Raw genomic sequence first — 21,264 nt, 5'->3', positions numbered from 1 at the left:
AGTAGAGAGCATTTATTTAAAAACTTCTATGGCATTATTCAGACTCCAGTTAAAAACGAAAGGCGAATCCATCTGTCTTCAGGTTGCTTGTGCTCTAATGTGGGTGGCCGCAACAAAGAATCCCACAGGGACAAATGTTTGCAGAGAAAAAGAACAGAAGGGCGCCTGGGTGGCTCAGTGGGTTAAGCCTCTGCCTTTGGCTCAGGTCATGATCTCAGGGTCCTGGGATCGAGTCCCGCATCGGGCTCTCTGCTCAGCAGGGAGCCTGCTTCCTCCTCTCTCTCTCTGCCTGCCTCTCTGCCTACTTGTGATCTCTCTGTGTCAAATAAATAAATAAAATCTTTAAAAAAAAAAAAAGAACACAAGATACAATTAAGAACTAGAGCCAGTGATTCCAACAACAGAGAGCCATCATTCAAGGTCCAGGGAGAAGACTTACTTCCAAGTCAGGTCTCAGCTGCATTTTCTCTTTTATGGTCAATACCCACTCAACATTAAGAAGAAAAGAAATGCATGCTCATACTTTTTGAAAAAAGATTAAGGTCTTCACAGATCCCCCTGACCACCCTCCCACCCCACCACTCCCAAGGTCAGATACAATGATTCCAAGAGAAGACATGGTGTGTTGGCCTTGTAGTCATTTCTACCGCAAAGTTGGTCTAGCAGACGAAAATATTCTCTCCTTCATGTTGATTATAGTTTAATCCTACAGAAGCAAGCTTGGCGCACCCAAACCTAACGCATAAGAAGAATGGTAACATTCAAGAAATGTGCTCACTTGCCTTTTTTCCCTCCTGTGACGAAGAAGCCAATGGCCGCTCTAATAAAACTGCTCTCAGGCAAATAGCTATAGTCAGTAGGAACTGTGGAGACAGAAAATGATCAAATTAACCAGTGAACTTGGCGGGTCTAATGAAGGAAAGATAATGATCTCCTGCTGCCATATCAACTGAGAGACAAAGCAGGGATGTTTACGCCATTAATCTAGCACAACACTTCGTGGTGGCAACTAATTCTATTAGATTAAGTGACTGGCCATGAAGGAATCACTTAGGCTATGCAAGCAAAGCAAAAATTGTGGTAAACCTAGCAGATTCTGCAAAATCACAGGGGACTGAAACTTCACTGAAGTGGTTAAAAAAAAAAGTCCTTTCCATACTGTCACATCAATATGCCCCAGTCCAGCGACCTTCAGTGTCTGCAAGGAGTCCGCTGGCCTGTAGGCTGAGACCACCATTCTAGGGGCGACTTGAGGACATCCCGAGCCAGATCGATGAACCAGGGAAATGCCACAATCAGTAATAACAGCAGCTGGCCTGTTACTTCAGAAGGCGGGGACCTCTCAGTGACCAGCATGTCCAAATCACCAGGTCTGCCTGCTGACCTGGAACACTGAGGCAGTGACACGGAGGCGAGGCGAGTCTGGGGAGTTTCCTAAATTCTTTTCCTCCCCAGTCCCCCAGAATTGCTTCATGAGATGCTTTTTGCCACAACAAATGGCTCAACTGGAAAATTCCAACAGAAACAAGGATCTGTACTTTTCCAGACATAACAATCACTGTGTTCCAATGAACCTGGTGTGAGACGGTTCACAACCATCTGACTTGAGTACATGTGGGGCTGGCCATGTAACCCAGAGCACAATGATTAAAAATCTACGTAAAAAAGCAAAAGCCTGCCATCAGCTTGCTAATTTACCAGGACCTCACTTTAGGAGCCCACTGCCCTTCCAAACTAGCATTACTTAAGGTTTCCTCTATGACTAAGTTTGGTGGGTTTTTTTTCCTTTTTCCCATTTTAACATGACAACTGCCAGCTGTCTCAAGTTCATTATGTTGGGAATGCTGTGGAAAATGTCCTATTTCTCTAGCGATGGAGTGTTTGAAAGTGAGGGGAACAGTAATTACGGTACTACGTGTTCATGGTGATGCTATCTCTGGACTACCTGTCAGGGCATATGTGACAGTAGGTTTTAATGAGAAATCTTTGGTACTTAACCTCTCTGGCCTAAGTCCAAGAGAGCCAGTGGGTCAAAATTCTGTAAAGAGCAAGGAGCAAATCCAGGTCCCCATGTATTACAGGGAAGGCTTCCTCAGAAAATCTTTAAGTACAAACTTAAATTAAGCATGTGGGAATTGCAAATCTTTGTTATTGCTTTTTATTAAAAATGTGGAAACAGAAAAGGCCTTGTGATGGTAAGACCTAGAATTTTTTTTTTAAAGATTTTATTTATTTATTTGACAGAGAAAGATCACAAGTAGGCAGAGAGGCAGGCAGAGAGAGAGAGAGAGAAGGAAGCAGGCTCCCCACTGAGCAGAGAGCCCGATTCGGGACTCGATCCCAGGACCCTGAGATCATGACCTGAGCCGAAGGCAGAGGCTTAACCCACTGAGCCACCCGGGCGCCCAAGACCTAGAATTTTAATTTCAATGCCAAGTATGTGCATATCTTTAAATGCATGTATTCCATTCTTTTCTTAAAAGCAGAGGCCTGGGATGCCTGGGTGGCTCAGGATAAGGTTAAACCTCTGCCTTCGGCTCAGGTCATAATCTCAGGGTCCTGGGATCGAGCCCCGCTCGGGCTCTCTGCTCGGCGGGGAGCCTGCTTCCTCTTCTCTCTCTCTGCCTGCTTGTGATCTCTCTCCGTCAAAAACAAAACAAAACAAAACAAAAAGCAGGGGTCCAAAGAAATCCAGTCATATAGGAAGAGACTTTTAATGAAATATGAGTATTATACAAACTATAATGCCATCTAGGAAAATAAAAAGAACTCTCTTCTGCGCTTCAAAGACCTGTTCCTACTTTCTGGCTTTGTCGCTAAACTAACTGCACATGTAAGTCATGTCACCTTTCTAAGCCTCAGTGTCTTCATTTGTGAAATATGGGGTTAGACGGCATAATCTGTTCTCTGAGAGAGGCAAGGAGGAACGGTGAAAAGAGCATGGGTTTTGGGGGCTGACAGAGGTGAGTTCAACTGCATGTCCACCACCTATTGCCATGTGACCCTGGGCAAGTCAAGAAGGCTCTCCAAGCCCCTCTTCTTCTGACATTTAAGAGTGATGGTATTGGGGCAAGTCAGGAAGGTTCTCCACAGCCTCTCCTTCTTCTGACATAAAAGAGGGATGGTAACACCCACCACTTAAAGTGGCTGCAAAGGTTAATGCTCTTAACCAAGTACACAGCCCCTGTAGCAACCCCACCTGCCAGCCCCGGTATTGTAAGATTCTGATCTTACCAGAGGTTCTGCTCTGACTTGAGGACAGAGTAGACAGATGAAGATGTCCTAGAAGCCAGAGAGCATTTGATTGAAGACCTATCACCCCAGACACACTGATGACCTATGGATGAAAGCGTAACAGTTCAATTGGGCAAGATCCCAACTCTGTTTAATATAAGGTCACTCAGAGGAAATCATTTATCTTTTATGAGGTGGTGGCTTGTCTGCTAATGACAAGTTCTCTGACAAGACATAATATCACGTGTCTAGTATACTAAAACCTGGACACACAGGTGATCAAGGATTGTTGCTGAAGAAATGAATGGATGAATCAATCAATCATGACTGGTCTCAAAGGAAATTTTTTTTATTAAAAAAGGGGAAAAAAATCCAAAAAGTAATTTTTTTAAAAGGGTGTTAAGATATTTAAGAATAAAATAACTCTAAAAATGCAAGGAAATATTATTTTGTTCTCTTCTTTAAGTAATGTTCTATTATTGCTTTATCATTTATAATACAGATTTTCTTAAATAAGTTTTCATTTATAGATTTTTCTCCCAAGTTATAAGCACTTAAGTTTTGGTATAATTCTTTTTCTGAGAATCACATTCCTACATGCAAAAGAGAGTTTCTTCTGTTCAGAGATTTATGTTTCCTTCTCAAAGCATGAATTACTAAAGCTTGTTTATGTGGTAAATGTAATAATCAGCTGTATTTACAGGAAGAAAAAAGTATGCTAAATGAAAAGACTATCTACAAAGTTCTATATATAGTAAGAGTACTACTGTGCAAAGCAAATAAGAATACTTGAAATAGGACCAATTATTACGAACACTTTTTATCTGTGACATCTGAACTAGCTCTTCTCAACTATTCTTAGATATCTGTCCTGCCCTTTGATCGCCTCCCATTTTACTCTGTCCTAAGGGCCTAACATCCCTTCCAGGGTCAGATTTTCATTTTTAAAGGAAACCAAGCCAACTTCAGTTAACGCAAAAATGCCAGCTTTTTTCCCAGAGGCAGTGCGTGTTTTTCGGTGAATGTGGGGCCATAAGCCACTCTCAAGTGCTGCTTGGACTGAACGTGAATGACCAGAGGTCTCCTCATTTTCCAAGGAGAACAGCTGGTACCATGAAAGAGAAAGGCAGTCAAAGGAAGTAGCTGAGGGGCACCTGGGTGGCTCAATAAGTTAAGTGTCCAACTCTTGGTTTCAACTGAGGTCATGATCTCAAGGTCATGAGATCGAGCCCTGCATCAGGCTCCACACTGGGCATGGAGCCTGCTTAAGATTCTCTCTCTCCCTCTCCCACTGTCCCACACACACATGCATGCTCTCTCTCTCTTTCTCTCACTCTCTGCCTCAAAAAAAAGGAGGGGGGGCAGATTGTCTGTTTTTCCATCCAAGAATTTTAAATTCCTCTTCTCACCTGAGTTACAGTTTTAATGACTTCATTGAGTCGGGCTTGAAAATGAGAGGACTGGATAGCTTCCGACTTCAGCTGAAAGAAAAAGGAGAAATATCTACCCCAATCCCCCCAAAAAGGTAAATAATGACATTCCCAGTGGATAAGCCATCATCTTCTAAGCTACAGTATCATCTACCACTACGTGCTTACATTTCATAAACAAAAGCTATGGGCTCCTTGAGGGCAGGGCCCGCGCCATATTTGTCACTGATTTCCTAACACGAGTTCAGTGCAGTGAGCAGCACTCACTGAAGAGCCTTCACTGTGTGAACACAGGCACTCCTTAGCATTACTTGCCAACTGGAACATACGTATGTCCACGGTGGGAAACATTTAAAAGTGAAACAACTACCTAGATATAAACTTAAACATGACAGATACAAAATGGAGGTTCTTATGGACAACTTCTGAAATTTCTTACGATTCAGTCACTTCTTGGGCAGGGAACTTTGTGGAAAGTATGTAGGCTGATTACGTCTAGTTCTTATGAACTAAATAAAAGAAGGAACAAATCTCTAAAAGGGAATGCTTCCCCAAGAGCAATTTTCTATTTATCAAGGCACTGAAAAGCCCAGAATAACCATTACTACAAGCATGTATTCTGTCCTTGGCAAACTGAGACACTCAGTGCTCTCCTCTTGCTGTGGCCATGCACACATAGAGATTTCTCCATTCGTGCTTTGTTTTTTGTTTTTTTTTACCTGCATTACGTCCCCTTCAGAGCCTACCAAGGCCACCATGCCATGAAGTGCCGCCAAGCAAAGCATTGTGGGAGTGCCCTGAAAACAAAGCATCCGGTATGTCAAGAGGCAAACAATCCTGGGGTTTGGATCCTATGAAACTTATTATATTCTAGAGAAACCCTGGTCAAAATGATACTACACTTGTAGGGTCAACATAACCTGCATCACCGAACCAAAAATGGCAGCCAACTTGAATACAGTAATAGGCTGAAGTTATTCAATCAGAGGTGGCTTCTTCTTGTTCTATATTTTCAAAACCACAGAGCTGTTTGAAAGTTAAAAGACTAAGAAAGTAGCCTGTTTAAAAAAAAAAAAAAACAAAAGCTATAATGGTTGACAGGATATATCATTTACAAGGGATTTAAAGTTCCTATGTCCCTTTCATTTGAAATTGCCTATTCTTTTACTGTTAGGCTACATATCTTAGCAGCACCTATAAGGGGTTCAATAAAGTTGCTCTTTTTTTCCATTATAAAAATATAAAATCACATGCTAGGACGTGCCCTCCTACCTGTGCTAGAACAGTTCTGATCCATGCAGGGAGCAGTCTGTGGCCCAAGTCCTCAGCTTTTCCATGTCCGCACACAGACAAACCATGAACCAGGTTTCCCAACGCCAGGGCAAAACCTGAAGTCTGTTATAAATAAATAAAAACAAAGGGTAAAGAAAAGAAGAGCGCAGATGGCACAGAATTTTACAGACAGCATCTGAGCACTTTGAGGGGCTCCCTTTGCTACCAACAGTTTCTTTTGCCATCTGAAAATCAGCAATTTGCAGAATTATTATTTTTTTAATCAAGACTTTCGGGACACCTGGATAGCTCAGTCAGTTAAGTGTCTGCCTTCGGCTCAGGTCATGATTCCAGGATTCTGGGATCAAGGACAGCATCAGGCTCCTTGGTTAGTGGGGAGCCTGCTTTCCCTCTGCCTGCAGCTCCCCTTGTTTGGGCTCTCTCTCTGACAAATAAATAAAATCTTAAAAAAAAAAAAAAACAAACACTTATCTATCTCATCTTCCAACAACTGAAAATTTCTTTAAAAAAAATCAAGACTTTGGTTTGCAACAGAAACTGCAGACCAACTATTCGGAATTCACCAGCACTGAATGGTTTATTTTAAGAAAATAATACTGGACCATTACAAGACTTGATTCCAATGATCCAAATTTTCAGAAGGAATTAAAGGGTGAAAATACTGAAGTAGATCATGCAAGCTTATTCAACTCCCAAACAAAAGGAGAAAAAGTCCCCATAATGAGCACAGCATATGCAAACTTCCACATCTTGGTGTTGCAAAGCCTATTTTGAATTTAAGTGAGCAGTCACACATCCATAAACTAGTAACAATACAATACAACACAATATTAGCTAATAACCAGTGAATCCTGCAAAAATCCACCCCACGGCCAATACTGAGACTTTGTGGAGAAATCTAAAAAAAAGTCCAGATGGGGCAATTTTATAACAAGTGTAATTAGAGGGAACATATTTTTCAGTGAAATTGTCATAAAATATATATAACATACAATTTGCCATCTTCCCCACTTTTCAGCGGCATTAAATACATTCATACTGCTGTGCAACCATCACCACGACCCATCTCCAAAACTCTTTCATCTTGCAAACGCAAATCTTATACCCCTTAAACAGTATCTTCCCATCCTCTCTCCCGAAGCTCTTGGCGACCACCTTTCTACTCTCTAAGCTTCTGACCACTGCAAGGACTTCCTATCAATAGACTCATACAGTATTTGTCTTTTTGTGATTGGTCCATTTCACTTAGCATCATGTCCTCAAGATCCATCCATGTTGTAGCGGGTGTCTGAATTTCCTTCCTTTTTAAGGCTGAATAATATTTCAGAGGGAACATTTTAAAGGTCTTTAAAGTAATTTGCAGGTATTTAAATTGTCCCATGCATATTCAGGCATGAGCAGACATTCTCTGCTTTGAATTTGCAGAGGTTTGACCCATCAGAGTCCATCAAGTATTCATATCTTTGCAAATTGTTATCACTAGCCTTACATTCCCTAGCCACATGTTTCAAGGTTTTATAAATACCGGTGGAGGGAGAGAAAAGCCTTTCATACTCCCTCTGACCAAGAAAAATAAGTACCTACAAAAGATAAAGTTTAAGGAGAGAGAAAAGACATCTGTGACCGTTGGCTACGGTAGTGAGAAAAGTCGGAAGTTTCTCAGTTCTGGGGATGCCTCGGTGGCTCAGTCAGTTAAGCATCTGCCTTCAATGAGGTCATGATCCCAGAGTCCTGGAATCAAGCCCAATGGGGCTCCCTGCTCAGCAAGGAATCTGCTTTTCCCTCTTCCTCTGCCTCCCCCCCACCATTTGTGCACACTCTCTCAAGCAAATTTTTTTTTTGAAATATTAAAAAAAAAAAGTAGCTCCTCAGTTCTGTGCATGAAAACATCCAGAGAGTAGTCTAATCAGAGTCAGTCAAGATTAGGACTCAGCAGCAACATGAGACCCAAAGACAGGAGTGATCAGGGCACACATTCCAACCTGTTGGTTGTTTTCTACCAACATCCGAAGCTTGTTCATGATATCTTCAGCCTCCGCAGCCTCAATGATCCCAGTACTGAACGCTGAGGTACATACACAGCTGAGGGTATAAGCAAGGACCTAGAAGAAGAGACAGCAGGAGAGGTTTCTTCATGAGGGAAAACAAAAGAACACGATTTAGTGGACATCAGTGTTCTGTCCAACTTCTCCCCGGAATAAGGACTGGATTCCAGTATGCTTACCACGGACCAGACACTGCTTCGCCGCCTGACATGTCCTCACCATGGTATGAGATGCGGGTCAGAATTCCCACTTAACACATAGGGATGCTGAGGCCCGACTACATACAGCTAGCCAGTGACAGGGGCAAGATTCAAGCCCAGATCTTTAGACTCAAAATCAGAAAGTTCTCTCACCATCTCATGTCAGAACACTGGATCTATCGACAGCAGAGGCTAGATTTTTATCACCAGCGAATGTTACTAATAGCCATGTGCTCTGATCCAAGGCCAAGCCGGAAAGCAAATTCAAAGATGTGACTCATGGCTGCCTTAAGATTCCCTCTTAGGAGTGGGGCATTGCGGCCAGGCATGCGGGTTTCAGAGTTACATACATTGTGTAAAATAGAGGTAATATTCCTTACCTCAGAGCACCGGTGTGCTAGTTAATACATGAAGAGATGAATAAATGAGCAAATTATAAATAAAAGAGAATGCTGGGAGTCAAGATGGCCCACACAGGTGTACGTCCCACACTGACCACTGAGAGGCTAAGAAACTTCGGGCAAGTCACTCAATCGACTTGAGCCTCAATTTCTGCAAATCCTGGCTAGCTATCCCCTCCCCGCTACCTCACACTTTCCTCATGAAGCCCTCCTTCACAAAGATGCTGTTAAGGCAAAGTGGAAATGTTCAACTCCCAACCCTGGTCGATACAGCATGAAAAAAGGAAGCCGTTTCTAAGGTAGAAATTGGATAATAAAACATCAGAGGGGAGGGGAAAAAACCAAACCGCCTGCACAAGGCCTCATAAATCAAAACATCAAGGCAGACGGAGGCATCAGTGCTAAAAACCCCACTTTCGTTTATTAATCGAACTGCCCCTCGGTGGCAAAATTTTCTCCCTTTGCTTAAAAAGATACGTCCTTTTCAACTGTGCTCTGCAACTGCTTTAAAAATGGAAATGTGGTGCACATAGTAGAACAAAACTTCAACCCTCTGTGCCCCAAAGAAATTCACCGATTCAACAAGTCCTATTGCTGAAAGCAGAGGAGCTGAGCAAGGGAACACAGCAGCCATTATGTGCCCATCAATAGCTCGTGGGCAGGCCCGGAGAAAACAGAATCTGCTCTAATGAGACAGAGAATCCGGCCAGGCTAAAAGGTCATCCCCGGGTCCTCCCGAAGACAGAGCCCAGGCCTCCCAGCTTCACCTGGGCAGAGGCACACACCTCAGGCGTTCACTCTGAACGCGGTTGACACACAAAAGCTATGTCCCAGGATCCACAATTCTGTGTATTTTTGCACCGTAACAGAAAAATCTTTTCATTAAGTGTGGTAAAGGGAATTTCCTCAATGACTTTTCATGCTAGCTGACATTAAAAAGAAAAAAAAAAAGAAAGAAAGAAAGAAAAAAAAATCAAATGCCTTTTTCGATCCACAGTTTCTTAAGCTTACTCCTGGCCATCTTTTAAAGTTACATTTGGCTTGAGCGTAATTCTAAAAATCTGCATTGAACCTTCCTCCGGAAATCGCAGCTCTTCTTAGAAAGTGCCTTCTAGCGCTGCTGACTTCGTTTTTTGCATTCACTAAAGGCTCTTATCTTAAAGGCCACATTTAAGTCTGAGTTGATTTAAACAGCTGCACAGTTTGAAAACCTTATGATCTAATATAGGTTGTTTGCCACTCAAATTCTTCTCCTTATCCCAGTTGAAACTGAGGAAGAATTTAATTTCAGTGTTACCAAAATATGAGTAGTAGGAAATCAGTGGCCACGGGAAAACATGAGACAACAAAGGGAAGAAAGACGTAACCTCCTGCTCCTACCTCCTGAAATGTTCTGCTTTGGCTCCCACTGTCATCTAGGTACGTCGAGAGCTTCCGAAGGGATGCTGCCACGTGAACTCGGGACTCTGTCTGGCTGCTGTGGCTCATGAGAGACAGAACAAGTCCAACTCCCAATATACAGCCCGTGCTTGGATGCAAAAAAGCAAACAAACAAACAAACAAAAACCTGTTAAAAATCACCAGAAATCCACGTTGCTGCTCTTCACTCATCACAGGAGTTTATAATGCTCTTGGACATGAGACGAGATGGCTGGATTCTCAGTCTGCTGCCTGGTATGTAAGTGTGTCCCATGGACCACCACAGGCACACCCACTGCCCCTCCCCACCTTAAACGGAAAACTTTCTATCAGAACAAGTGTCTCTGGCCCGTGTTAGTGCTGTGGACACACTGGGGAAGAACAAACGAAAATATGAAATAGATTTGACTTAAACTCTATGGTGAGGTAGGACAATGAATAAAACGTCACGTCAAACCAGCTCTATCCCCGCACGGGGAGAAGCTCTGTGGTCCTCGACCCCATCCCCCTCATGTCCGCATGTAGACGGCGCTACGATGAACTGAACGAGAGAAAAGACTCCATTTCAGAATATGAGCTGAGGACAGCTGACTAATGACAGGGGGGACACGTCGCAAACCATGACGATGAGGTACTGCTAAGTGCTTCGTGTTTCCTAGTCAACTTCCACAAGTGGAATTTCTTAAAGAAACTGTGTTATTTGTCTGCGCACAATGACATTAATCCTCTTCTCCCCTCTGATCCCTCAGAGTACCACTGGGTCAGAAGAGAAAATGGACAAATGACAGGCTTGTCAAAAGTTACCCCATGTGACAATTCAATTGGAATCTTAGGCTTTGTGCCCCAGTTCTTGGGAAAGAATACATATCCATTTAAGGAAATAAAAGGGGTCTCCCAGAAAACTTCTAGTTAGAATGATTAGATAATGCAGCTGTAGGGTGATTTTCTACTTAAAAAAAAAGTTTCTGTCATCATTGTTGTGTTTTGAACTGAGAAAATGCTGAACTGTTTTTCAGAAATCATCTCAACTCTGGTTTGGCTTGCCTGGCATGGTATCTGGCGCTGAAGACGCCATTCCAGGGCATTTCTCCAATAACGTATTTCAATGCCCATAAGTTATGTTACTTTACACGTCTATAGTATCTGTCTCCTTGGCTGGCATCAAGAACCTTCACATCGTTTCCTGAATATGTTAGCTCCTTCCCTCAAACACCTCCTGCAAAAGAAGCATCCACAACAGATAAGAGACACCCAAAAGGACAGAGAGGCTACAAGATTTGTTCAAGGTCATATGGAGAGTTTCCAGCAGAGCACGGCCAGGAGACAGAGGCTTCTCATTCCCAGCCTTCTGCTCCATCTGCCAAGCCCCAGGCCCCTCTCAGGGCCCCCTCGGGATGCCCTGATGAAATGCCTGTGAGAAGGCACCGTATCTCGAGCCTGTTTTTCTCGGTTCTATTGTGTAACTATCTGGCATTAGGAAATCCTTTGTAAAGAAGCTACTGCAGTAATAATCCATCATTAGCCAGGCAGAACTGCTGTTCCAGCTTACAGGAATTTAGCAACAAGCTCGACTAGTATAATGCACTTCCAACCAGTTAAATCAGTGCCTACCACCTGAACAAGGCACGCGTTAGAGACCAATCACGTTTCTGAAAGAGAAAAGGCGCTCTTCTTTAGTATGGGATTTAAAGTCTTTGTTTCCGTTTAGAATCTACAGGGAAGGTCTTTTCTTTTTTTTTTTTTTTCTTTTTTTGGCTTTTTCTATACTGCTGCATATAAAAATTGACAAAATTAGAATCAAAGATAGTTAGACAAAATGTGATTAATACTTTGAAAAATTTGACTTTTGCTCCCTCTTGACTATTTAACTGCTACTTTCGATTAAGATTTCAAATGTTACTTCCTCAGGGACACCTTCCCTGGCCCAGCAGGGAAACTCTTTAGGACTCTCCCATAATGCCCCATACTAATTTAATTCAGACAATTTTAATTATAAATTTCAATTTTTTAAAAGATTTTATCTTAAATTTCTATTTTTTAAACAAAGATTTTATTTATCTATTTGAGAGAGAGAGAGAGAGAGAATGAGCGTGGTGGGGAGGAGCAGAGAGAGAGGGAGAAGCAGACTCCCCTCTGATCAGGGAGCCTGACGGGGCTCTATCCCAGCACCCTGAGACTGTGACCTGAGCTGAAGGCAGATGCTTAACCAACTGAGCCACCCAGGTGTCCCTTAATTATAAATTCTGATGAGGATTATTTGAAGGACTATTTGATTTCTGCCCATATCCTCCACTAGTCTGGAAGCTCCACGAGGCTAGGTATGTTTTCTGATTTTCCCTTACTGCTGTATGCTGCTTTGACAGGGACAGAGTTCAATCAATATTGAATGCTGGAGAACTGACCCAATACAGGGTTTTAAGAGAGTCCAAAGTAGAGAGAAGATCTACAAATAAAACAGCAAAAACAAGACTGGATTCTTCTATTCAGGTTGAGGCAAAATTTACCAGTGCTAAAATACACTGAATATATTATCCAAGATTCAATCAAGAAAACTCAATTTCCATTTCTTGCCAGACTAATTTAAGAAAGAGGAGTGTCAGATTTCATGCGGGAAAAGGAGACCTCTCAAAGCTCACTTAAGTTTTGGGGTTCATCTTTCTCAGTGAGGCATCCTACATCTGGCTTTTGGGGGGCTATCCTGGGTAGGCAAAAATCTTTATCTCCTGGACTAAAACTCCTCTTTTACTATCCCAAGGCATGCAGGCACAAAGGCTTAGAAAAAGACATCCCGGTTCCTAGTTCACATTTATCTAATATTATCACAGCATAATTATTCATGGGCAAGACTGCCATTCATTAGTGATTCTATTCTATTGCTACAATGATCAGTGACTGTTGTCATATGTGAACATACAATCTAACTATGGACAGACATGTGCCAATATAAATACGCTAGGATGTATGTGTCTATTGACCTTCTAAACTCCTACTCCATCTCATTTTTCCAGCATGCTCCAAGAAGATAGTCCTGAAGCTTTATTCCTTATATTTTCTTCTGATTTCCAAGTGGTCTATATTTTAATTTGGGGGGGGGGGTCCTAAGTCTTAAAGATTCCCCTAGGTGCTTAGGTCAGCACTGCTATACATTGACCTCATCTTAGCTCCCTTTTGATATGTTTGCCGGCTCTAAACCACGAATAACTTGGGCAGAAGTAGCTTCTACATCTTTCTCTCCACTGAAAACAAAAAGGAGTTCCATGGTGGTGTCTCAGAGAGATGAAATAAAACCAAATTATAATATTAGGTATAAATTTCGGGTTTTGGAATTACTAACATGAATCTCGAAGAATACTAACAAATGACAAAGAGAATGTGAGTTTTAAAATTATATGTCCTATTATGTCTTTACTTCTTTGATTCTCTTACCCAAGTATATTAAAATATCACTGGCAAAAAGAAAAGCTGTGCAATTCTGCTCTGTGGGTTGCTATATCAATTGAGATATAATGATAAATTGTTTCTAAAATTAATCAGATATGAATCTTCAATTCCTGACTTTATTGTGGACAACCCTGCAGATTAAGTAGGAGGCCGTCTAATAATTAGTTCTAATAACCATTAACATTTGTATAGCGCTTTGCCCTTTACAGAGTGCTATACAGATGTTATCGTATTTGTAAAAGCTCAATAGCAATTAACCAGCGCTCAGGTCATTGATGGATGGCAGGACTAGTTAAGGCTGCGGGGACTGCAATGGAATAGGTACCACTAGATGGCAGCAGAATGTAAGTGATCAGGCCACCCTCCCCCGCCCGCACCAGCCCAGGTGCTGGGTCCTCTCAGCAGGGACATGTCTATTAAATCACGGAAGCGTGGTGAATTTACTCTGGGTGAATTCTATCACTTGAGGTAGCAAGCTCCCAGGTCTATTAACTACCTCCTGGTAATGCTTGCACTATTTCACTTGAGGGTAGACTGCAGGAGACTCCTGAATCTCATTAGTCAGGGGAATACTTTATGCCTGGTTGGGGGGGGTGTCTCTGGTGTGGTTTGGGGTGTGTGTCTGTCTGTCTGTCTTTCTGCCCACCCAGGGGCGCCTGGGTGGCTCAGTGGATTAAAGCCTCTGCCTTCAGCTCTCGGGGTCATGGTCCCAGGGTCCTGGGATAGAGCCCCACATTGGGCTCTCTGCTCCGCGGGGAGCCTGCTTCCTCCTCTCTTTCTACCTACTTGTGACCTCTGTCAAGTAAATAAATAAAATCTTAAAAAAAAAAAAGTAGTAAACACCATATTGTCAGCAAATAGCTTTCCTTCTACTGAAATGCACTCTCCCCACCAAACTGTAAGAGACAGAAACATGGCTTTGACAGCAGACGACCTAGCTTCTCCCCCAGCTGCTATTTGTGTGACCTTGAACCAGTCTCCTGCGTAAGAGTCGTTTTCTTAATCTGTAAACCAAAGCGATGACTGTTCCTGTTTTAGTATCAATATTTAGATTGTCATTGGGGCTGAATGACAGGAGAAACGGATGTGAAAATGCCTAGTGCAGTACACAGCCATGTGGTATTAGTTGAAATGAAACCAGAGACAGTTACCTAAGCGCTTCAAGCTACAAAGCATTAGGAACGACAAAATACTAAACTTCATTAACTGTAGAGGGAACAGGAGTTTGAGAAGTTGGGAGAGTTTCTTGAAGGATCTGGGCTTTAACTGAGTTCTGAGAGACCAGCAAGACTTTCCTAAAGGGACAGGAAATTTCTGATGACCCTATTCTACTTAATTCTCCAGGTTTAGTCCCGATCTGGGCTCACCCTTTCCTCTCCTAAGCATAGCTGATCATCACGGAGGTAAGAATCAAGGAAGAATAATGAAGAAATAAGATATATAAAGTTAATGGGGGCGCCTGGGTGGCTCAGTGGGTTAAGCCTCTGCCTTCGGCTCAGGTCATGATCCCAGAGCCCTGGGATCGAGTCCCGCATCTGGCTCTCTGCTTGCAGGGAGCCTGCTTCCTCTTCTCTCTCTCTGCCTACTTGTGATCTCTCTCTGTCAAATAAACAAACAAAAAAAGGTAATGGTAAAGTTAAATGTCCTCAGACATAGGAGGGTTTTATATGCATAAATACCCACACTATGGACAATTCCATTATCTCTATGGTTCTCCTTCTTTCACAAACTTCCCACAGACCAGTGGAGATAATACATGTAAGTCACAAGGCCGAAAGCCTGCTGTAAGTTGATCCACAAATTTGTTCCTGGCTTTGTAATACCATGCCCTATAGCTATGATGACTACCTCTGGGGGAAAGTGGGGGGGGGGATTTATCTTACTCCTTGGCTGTAAAAGGCAACACCACCAACACCTGGTGGGCTCCAAGATAGCAACTCTTCATCAGACCCAGTAACAGCTAAATGGCCCTACCCCTTCCATTCATCATTTTGTACATTCAAGAGACTTCAATCATGCCACTGAATTCTCTTTTCCCATATTCAAAACCACACTCTTAAAACATCTCATTTCATTTCTAAAGTGTTTCATGATAAACTGGGTGGATGTCAATAATTCTTATCTCATCTTAGCTTGCATCTCAGAGAAGATCCTCTATCATCTACCAAGTAAAGATTTGACTTCATCTACTCAAAATGAAATACCTGAGATAGGCAGTTCCTTCTACTGTTGACTCTCTTCTCCGTCTGAACGGAGCAGGCTAGATGACTTGAATGTAACTTTAGGTCGTAAGTTCCCTTAAAGGCCATGAATGTAAACAGTCACATTTGAGCCGTGCCCGAAACAGCACAAACTAAGTGAGTTAATAAACTGGAGCTTAGTGCTTACATCGTGTTGAGACTTCTAGTAACAATGAACACCAGAACATCTAAACTGGAGGTTCCAAAACACTTGGAAGTCCAAAAAGATACAGTGTAAGTCCTCGACTGCCTTAGTACTTCAGGAAGCCTAATAACACTATATTCTCCCAAATAAGTCACAGACCAATTAAAATATTCAGAAAACTAACTAAGTAAGTTTAAACAGTTTTTTGAGGTATTTTTTTTCTTTTTTAAAAAAATTTTATTTTTAAGTAATATCTACACCGAACATGGGGCTCAAACTCAGAACCCCTGGATTAAGAGTCGCATGTCTGCCAACTGAGCCAGTGAATGCAAGGTATTCTTTTCTAATTATTCTTTTTTGTTTTGATTATCTTTCACAACTGGAATAAGAAGTTTTAAGATATTTAGTTTAATAGGCAAAATCTTTAAAAAGCATGAAGTCTGCGGTGGGGCAGAGAGAAGTGATTAATATTGAGGAGTTTGGGAACCCCAGACATAATCTATATTTGTTTCTGTTTTGATTCTTTAGTCATTGGATTTCACAAGGGAAATCTAAATCATGGGTCAAAGGTTCTCTTCGTCCAATCTAATTCAAAGAATAGTTTCAACTATTTAAAAAAGGTTAAGTCATGCATATAAATCTCCAGATACATGCCTCATATGATAAGTAGAAGACAGAACTAAGATATTAATAACTTAATGACAGCCATGAAATGACATTCGTTACTTTGTATTGAAGCAAACTGTCTATTGCTGAAACATGGTTTTTAGAACAAGTACCTTTAACTACAGGTTCTGATTATTAGTGAAAAGTCTTTGCAAAGGAATTCAAGATCCAGTCCTACAAATATTTCACAATTGAAGGTAAAGTTTATGGGCAGAGAAAGAGTCAATCCCCATGTATCAGAGAGGAAATGGAACCAACATACTTATATTCAAGGCTAGGATCAAAGCAGCAATTTTCCAGGGCATCCAGAGACTTCATCAGAAGGAGGTTCATCTGTTGGCCAGATATATCACTGGGCAAAGACCAATAGGAAAAAGTCAATTACTTAAAATCATTCAAATACTCAAAATACCATACACTATTTCCTCTTAATATTTTACTGACCATTCATTTCATTAAAAAAAAAATAAAAGTAACAATAATATTGATGATTCACATATACTTATTTTGCAGAGCAGAGAAACGGAGTCTGAGAATTTAATAATTGAGTTCCTGAACAGTATTATCACTTGTAAAACAATAAACTCAAAAACTCCTGCTTTTGTGTTTCCTCACCCCATTCAGATCTTAAACCACTGAAAAACAAAAACCAAAATCAGAATTCCAGAAACATTTCTAACAATGCTAACGTGATTTTCTTCGGAATATCTAGCAACCCGTGAAGCTGGAATTAAGAAGAATAATTCCAAATCTCTCTCTTGCAGACACTGTTACTTCTGATTTCACGTCTCACTGGTGAAGGGTGTTCTTGTCCTTTTTCTTTCACTTGCTTTTTCAGAAGGTGGGGGAGGAAACCCAGCCATGTATTTTTCTGCCTTTACAGAGTCATTGATGTGGTTTTGCAATGGTCTTGGTGAGAACTAGGACTTCTGTATTAAAAGAAAACTTAAAAGGTGGTTCTGTGGCTGTGTTTTCAGGCAGAGGTGTGGGCTGTCACCAACACTTGACTGTTCAGGGGCTCGTAACACATCAACTGTCACACTGCTCCCTTGGACCATGCTTAGTGGAATGCAGCCCCAGGATGCCAACCAGCCACAGACACTTTATTCTGCAGTGAGCGTGCACCTGTGCACACTGTGTGTACACACACACACACACACACACACACACACACAGAGTTTTAATAGCTTTGACTAAGTCCTATTATCGTTGTTCTCTTGAGTAAAATATACTTAACTATCCTGAACCAATGCTGAAGAGATCCACTAGTATCCTCTGGGAGTTATGACAGAAGCAAGCTTGGGAATAATATGCTTTTCTGAATAAATTCTAGACCAGAACTGAAATTCAGGTGACTTTTTCATAAGCCATGGCAAAAAAACAAAAACAAAAACAAAAAAGGATTGTCACAATTCTCTTCTACAAGGTGATTTTTTCATTCTTGAGCCCAACATACTGTCCCCATGTATCCCAACAGGAGGTCAATAGGAGGGATTTTTTTTTTTTTAAATAAATGAAGCATATCCTTCAGTGACTGACCTGCATGCAGCAGTACCGACCATCACCTAACCAAAAGAGTTTTTTATTAAGGACTGTGTCAGGGTATTGTGCTTGGTTTGCACATGTGGTTACTGCCTTAATTCCAATGTTATTTTTTTCTCTATATACAATCAATCTGAAGCCATATCACAATGATGTAGTACTAATGCAATGGTTGTAAGGAAACCTGTACCCCTGAGGGAGTCATGCTGGGCCACTTACTGGTTGTCACTGACTATTCAGAGTCAACAGCCCTTCAAATGATGATCTTAATTTTAGAAAAATGGAAACTTCCTCCAAATATGTCATTATCTAGTGTCACTGTCATTATCTAGTAAAATACTCATCAGCACTAAAAGGCAAATATTTCAGATTCCTCTGTTCGAGAAGTTAGGAAGGTGGGAACCATGAATTAATACACTGGTCACTACAGTGCTCACACACAGGCCAAAAAAGGAAGGATGCTGTCCAAACAGATAATTAGAGCAAAGTGAAAATTGGCACTGATTCTGAGGGCATTCAGTCTTGGGAAGAGCTTCCTGGTGTCCTTCCCCAGCCTCTTCTGCAGGTGCAAAGTCAAGTAAGAGAGACAGGGGTGGAAGGTAATCTAGGAACTGGCATGAATCCTTCGGGTTTCTCCAGGTAGCATGATTAAATTAACCACAAGTGTAAACTTGTCAAGCCCTAAAACCAGCAGCATCTCCTCCTAAACTAATGACGAGGGGAGCCAGAGCCAAGATAGGATGAGATGAGTTGCCTGGAATTAAACTGCCATGGCTCATTTTTAGTTGTAGAACGTGTTGCTTGAAAGATACTGAAGAAAGAGCATGAACACAGATGGTGAAGAAAATGCCATTTGTAGCAATAGTGGCAAAGGGAAAAAAAAATCGCTTTCAAGTTTTAAGTCTTTAAAAAACATGCTGCGTTCTGTCACACACACGAGATATGGAACAGTGAATTCACATGCAAAGGGCAGCCTTGTGTTCATGTCCAGAACCAGGCCTATAAATACAAATGCTGGTCAACAGAACAAAATGAGCATTCTAGAAACGTTTTCATTTATGATCACAGAGACGAAGCCAATCTTCCCAATCATCTGACAGATGTTTCCAAGAGCTGAAAATGATCATCTGAAAGACAGTATTTCCCTAGATCAATAGCAGTTCTCATAAAGGTTTCACATAATGGTGTCTGCACAAAGCTATGTAAATTATAAATGCAAACTTAACCACTGGTTTCAAACTGAAATCTAAATATAGCATAATGCCATCCAGTTTACCCACATCGACACTGTCTCTTGGCTTCAGACAGACTGTTCATTTCTGCCAACCAGGGAAGTTTAAGGACAGCGAGCGTCGTAACAGGCTGCCTGTACCCGCTATCCGATTTCCGGTGGGGGGAACATTCCAATTCAGTGCACACCTAAATATCCATGACATTCCAATATTCACGTTGTACCACACTGCAATCAACCTGGATATATAAAATTCTAAGGCTTGTTTCAAAATAAAGACTAAGTGGGACAGACAACACAACCAAAGTAGATTCATGCACAAGAAAACTTTCCCATCTCGTGGAATTTTCCGCCTGGGTCTTTGCTACTCGGTTAGCTCCATTCAAGGGTAAAGCTAGCCATCCAACACCGAGCAAATGGAATAAAGCACACGGTATAATATGCACAGATTAAGACTCTTTAAGGATTATAAAAATGTAGCCAGGGCACGGGATAAAAGCAATCTTTAAAACTGGGTACATGCAGTTCTCAGTTAGCCTGGGTGATTCTCACCTCCCTCAGGCAGCAGGGATCCTCCAGGCTTTTCCTCCCATTTTATAATGACATCAATAATCAATAAGTATTTTCACCCTTGGAAGCCAGGGGGAAAAGCAGCTTTTTCCTTTTTAGGCCACTTTTCCTCATGTCTATTACACGGATCTATGCAGGTCATTCAGCTAAGCACGGAATGATTTTCAAGTTGACATCACCTTCGTAAGAGCCACCCCCCAAACACACTAATACCTTCGGGATGGCATTCTGGGAAGACGGATGCACCCACAGAAAAGAAAAAAGCACCGATGCACCCATTTCAAAAAGTTGGGCTGACACCAGCACGCTTGCGAGCGCAAGTGCCTGCGGTGCCACCTGCCCCAGCACAAAGACGAAAAGGAGGAGTATTTTCATCGACTGTACCTGAGTTTCTCCTCACACAAGCGAGAGAGAAACATCCCCAAAGCCAGGCCCATGTGGATCTGCACGGCTTGAGACTCATCAGCTCTCGGTTTCCCAGGTAACCTGGCAGTCAGCATGTTCAGGATTTCCTCAACCTTCTCTTTGCAAGAAATAATGAAAACTGGCACGAGGAGAGACAAAGCCGTGGCGGCAGCGGAGCGGGCGATCGCGCTAGCGGTGTTTTCACCAGAATAGGATTTCTAGGACATGCCAAAGGAAGAAAACAGGGGTTGGCCTTTTGTTTAAAACATGAAGGAAGCGCACCTGTCACAGAGTGTCAGAGGCACCGCACCACAAGATCCACGGCTCTTAGAGCTGCCACTCTCCCCCCACACCCTCACCCCCCGCCAATCAAAAATATCATTTAAAATCATCTGTATCTGTGTTTGTCTAAGTAGTAGGTTCCCTCTTCACCCTCCCTTACTGAAACAATTTGCTCCTAAACAGCTGATTAGTAATATCCTTTTACATTTGGAAAAAAATAAATAAGTAAGGGTCTTCTTTGAAAGGGTGTGAATTCCCTCACTATAAAGCCTGAAAAAAATGTCACTGTTTTGAAAGACCACATGTGTTTACTAAAAAACAAAACAAAAAGAAACAAAAAAACTAAAGTGAAGTTACCCAAGCTTGGAGAAACCACCAAGTCATATTTATAAATGCCCAGAAAGCCAGTTTTCCAGGAGAGAGAGGAAGCGTGTGTGCGGTGGAGGTGGCAGTAGGGGGGTGGGAGTGGGGGGTTAAAGTTTAGTACGAAGGAAGAAGTGTAAGTTTAGCACAGGGATCTATTGGCAGATCTCCCAAACTTTTTGGTGGGAACGCTTCCCAGTAGATGGATTATTTCCTACAGGGGGTTAATTCCTTTTAATTAAAAAGGAAGTTGAAATCCTAAAAGCCTTTGGTTACAAAGCAATAACCAGCTATTCAAAACGAAATGGAGAGCTCTATATGCTTCTTCCTATATGTAATTATGGGAAAAGAAATGAA

The 21,264-nt window shown here is 41.9% G+C and overlaps 1 protein-coding gene across 3 annotated transcripts in view; it reads right to left on the bottom strand.

The window, feature by feature from the left end:
* The window catches only part of FOCAD (focadhesin), a 302,554-nt gene that overhangs the window by 37,189 nt on the left and 244,101 nt on the right, over positions 1–21,264 (bottom strand). For all 3 annotated transcript variants that reach the window (XM_004761826.3, XM_045079668.1, XM_013061093.2), the window contains 9 exons: positions 20,242–20,480; positions 16,777–16,866; positions 9,984–10,131; positions 7,940–8,059; positions 5,937–6,059; positions 5,384–5,461; positions 4,644–4,715; positions 3,235–3,337; positions 783–863 (listed from right to left, as the gene is read on the bottom strand). In XM_004761826.3, coding sequence (XP_004761883.1) covers positions 783–863; positions 3,235–3,337; positions 4,644–4,715; positions 5,384–5,461; positions 5,937–6,059; positions 7,940–8,059; positions 9,984–10,131; positions 16,777–16,866; positions 20,242–20,480 — 1,054 coding nt within the window. The remainder of the gene's footprint in view (positions 1–782; positions 864–3,234; positions 3,338–4,643; positions 4,716–5,383; positions 5,462–5,936; positions 6,060–7,939; positions 8,060–9,983; positions 10,132–16,776; positions 16,867–20,241; positions 20,481–21,264) is intronic.

This window comes from Mustela putorius, unplaced genomic scaffold, assembly GCF_011764305.1.
Source record: "Mustela putorius furo isolate JIRA1106 unplaced genomic scaffold, ASM1176430v1.1 tig00000421_pilon_pilon_pilon, whole genome shotgun sequence".
NCBI lineage: Eukaryota > Metazoa > Chordata > Mammalia > Carnivora > Mustelidae > Mustela > Mustela putorius.
Note: the sequence above shows the minus strand (reverse complement) of the source record. Positions and strands in the feature narration are given on the sequence as shown.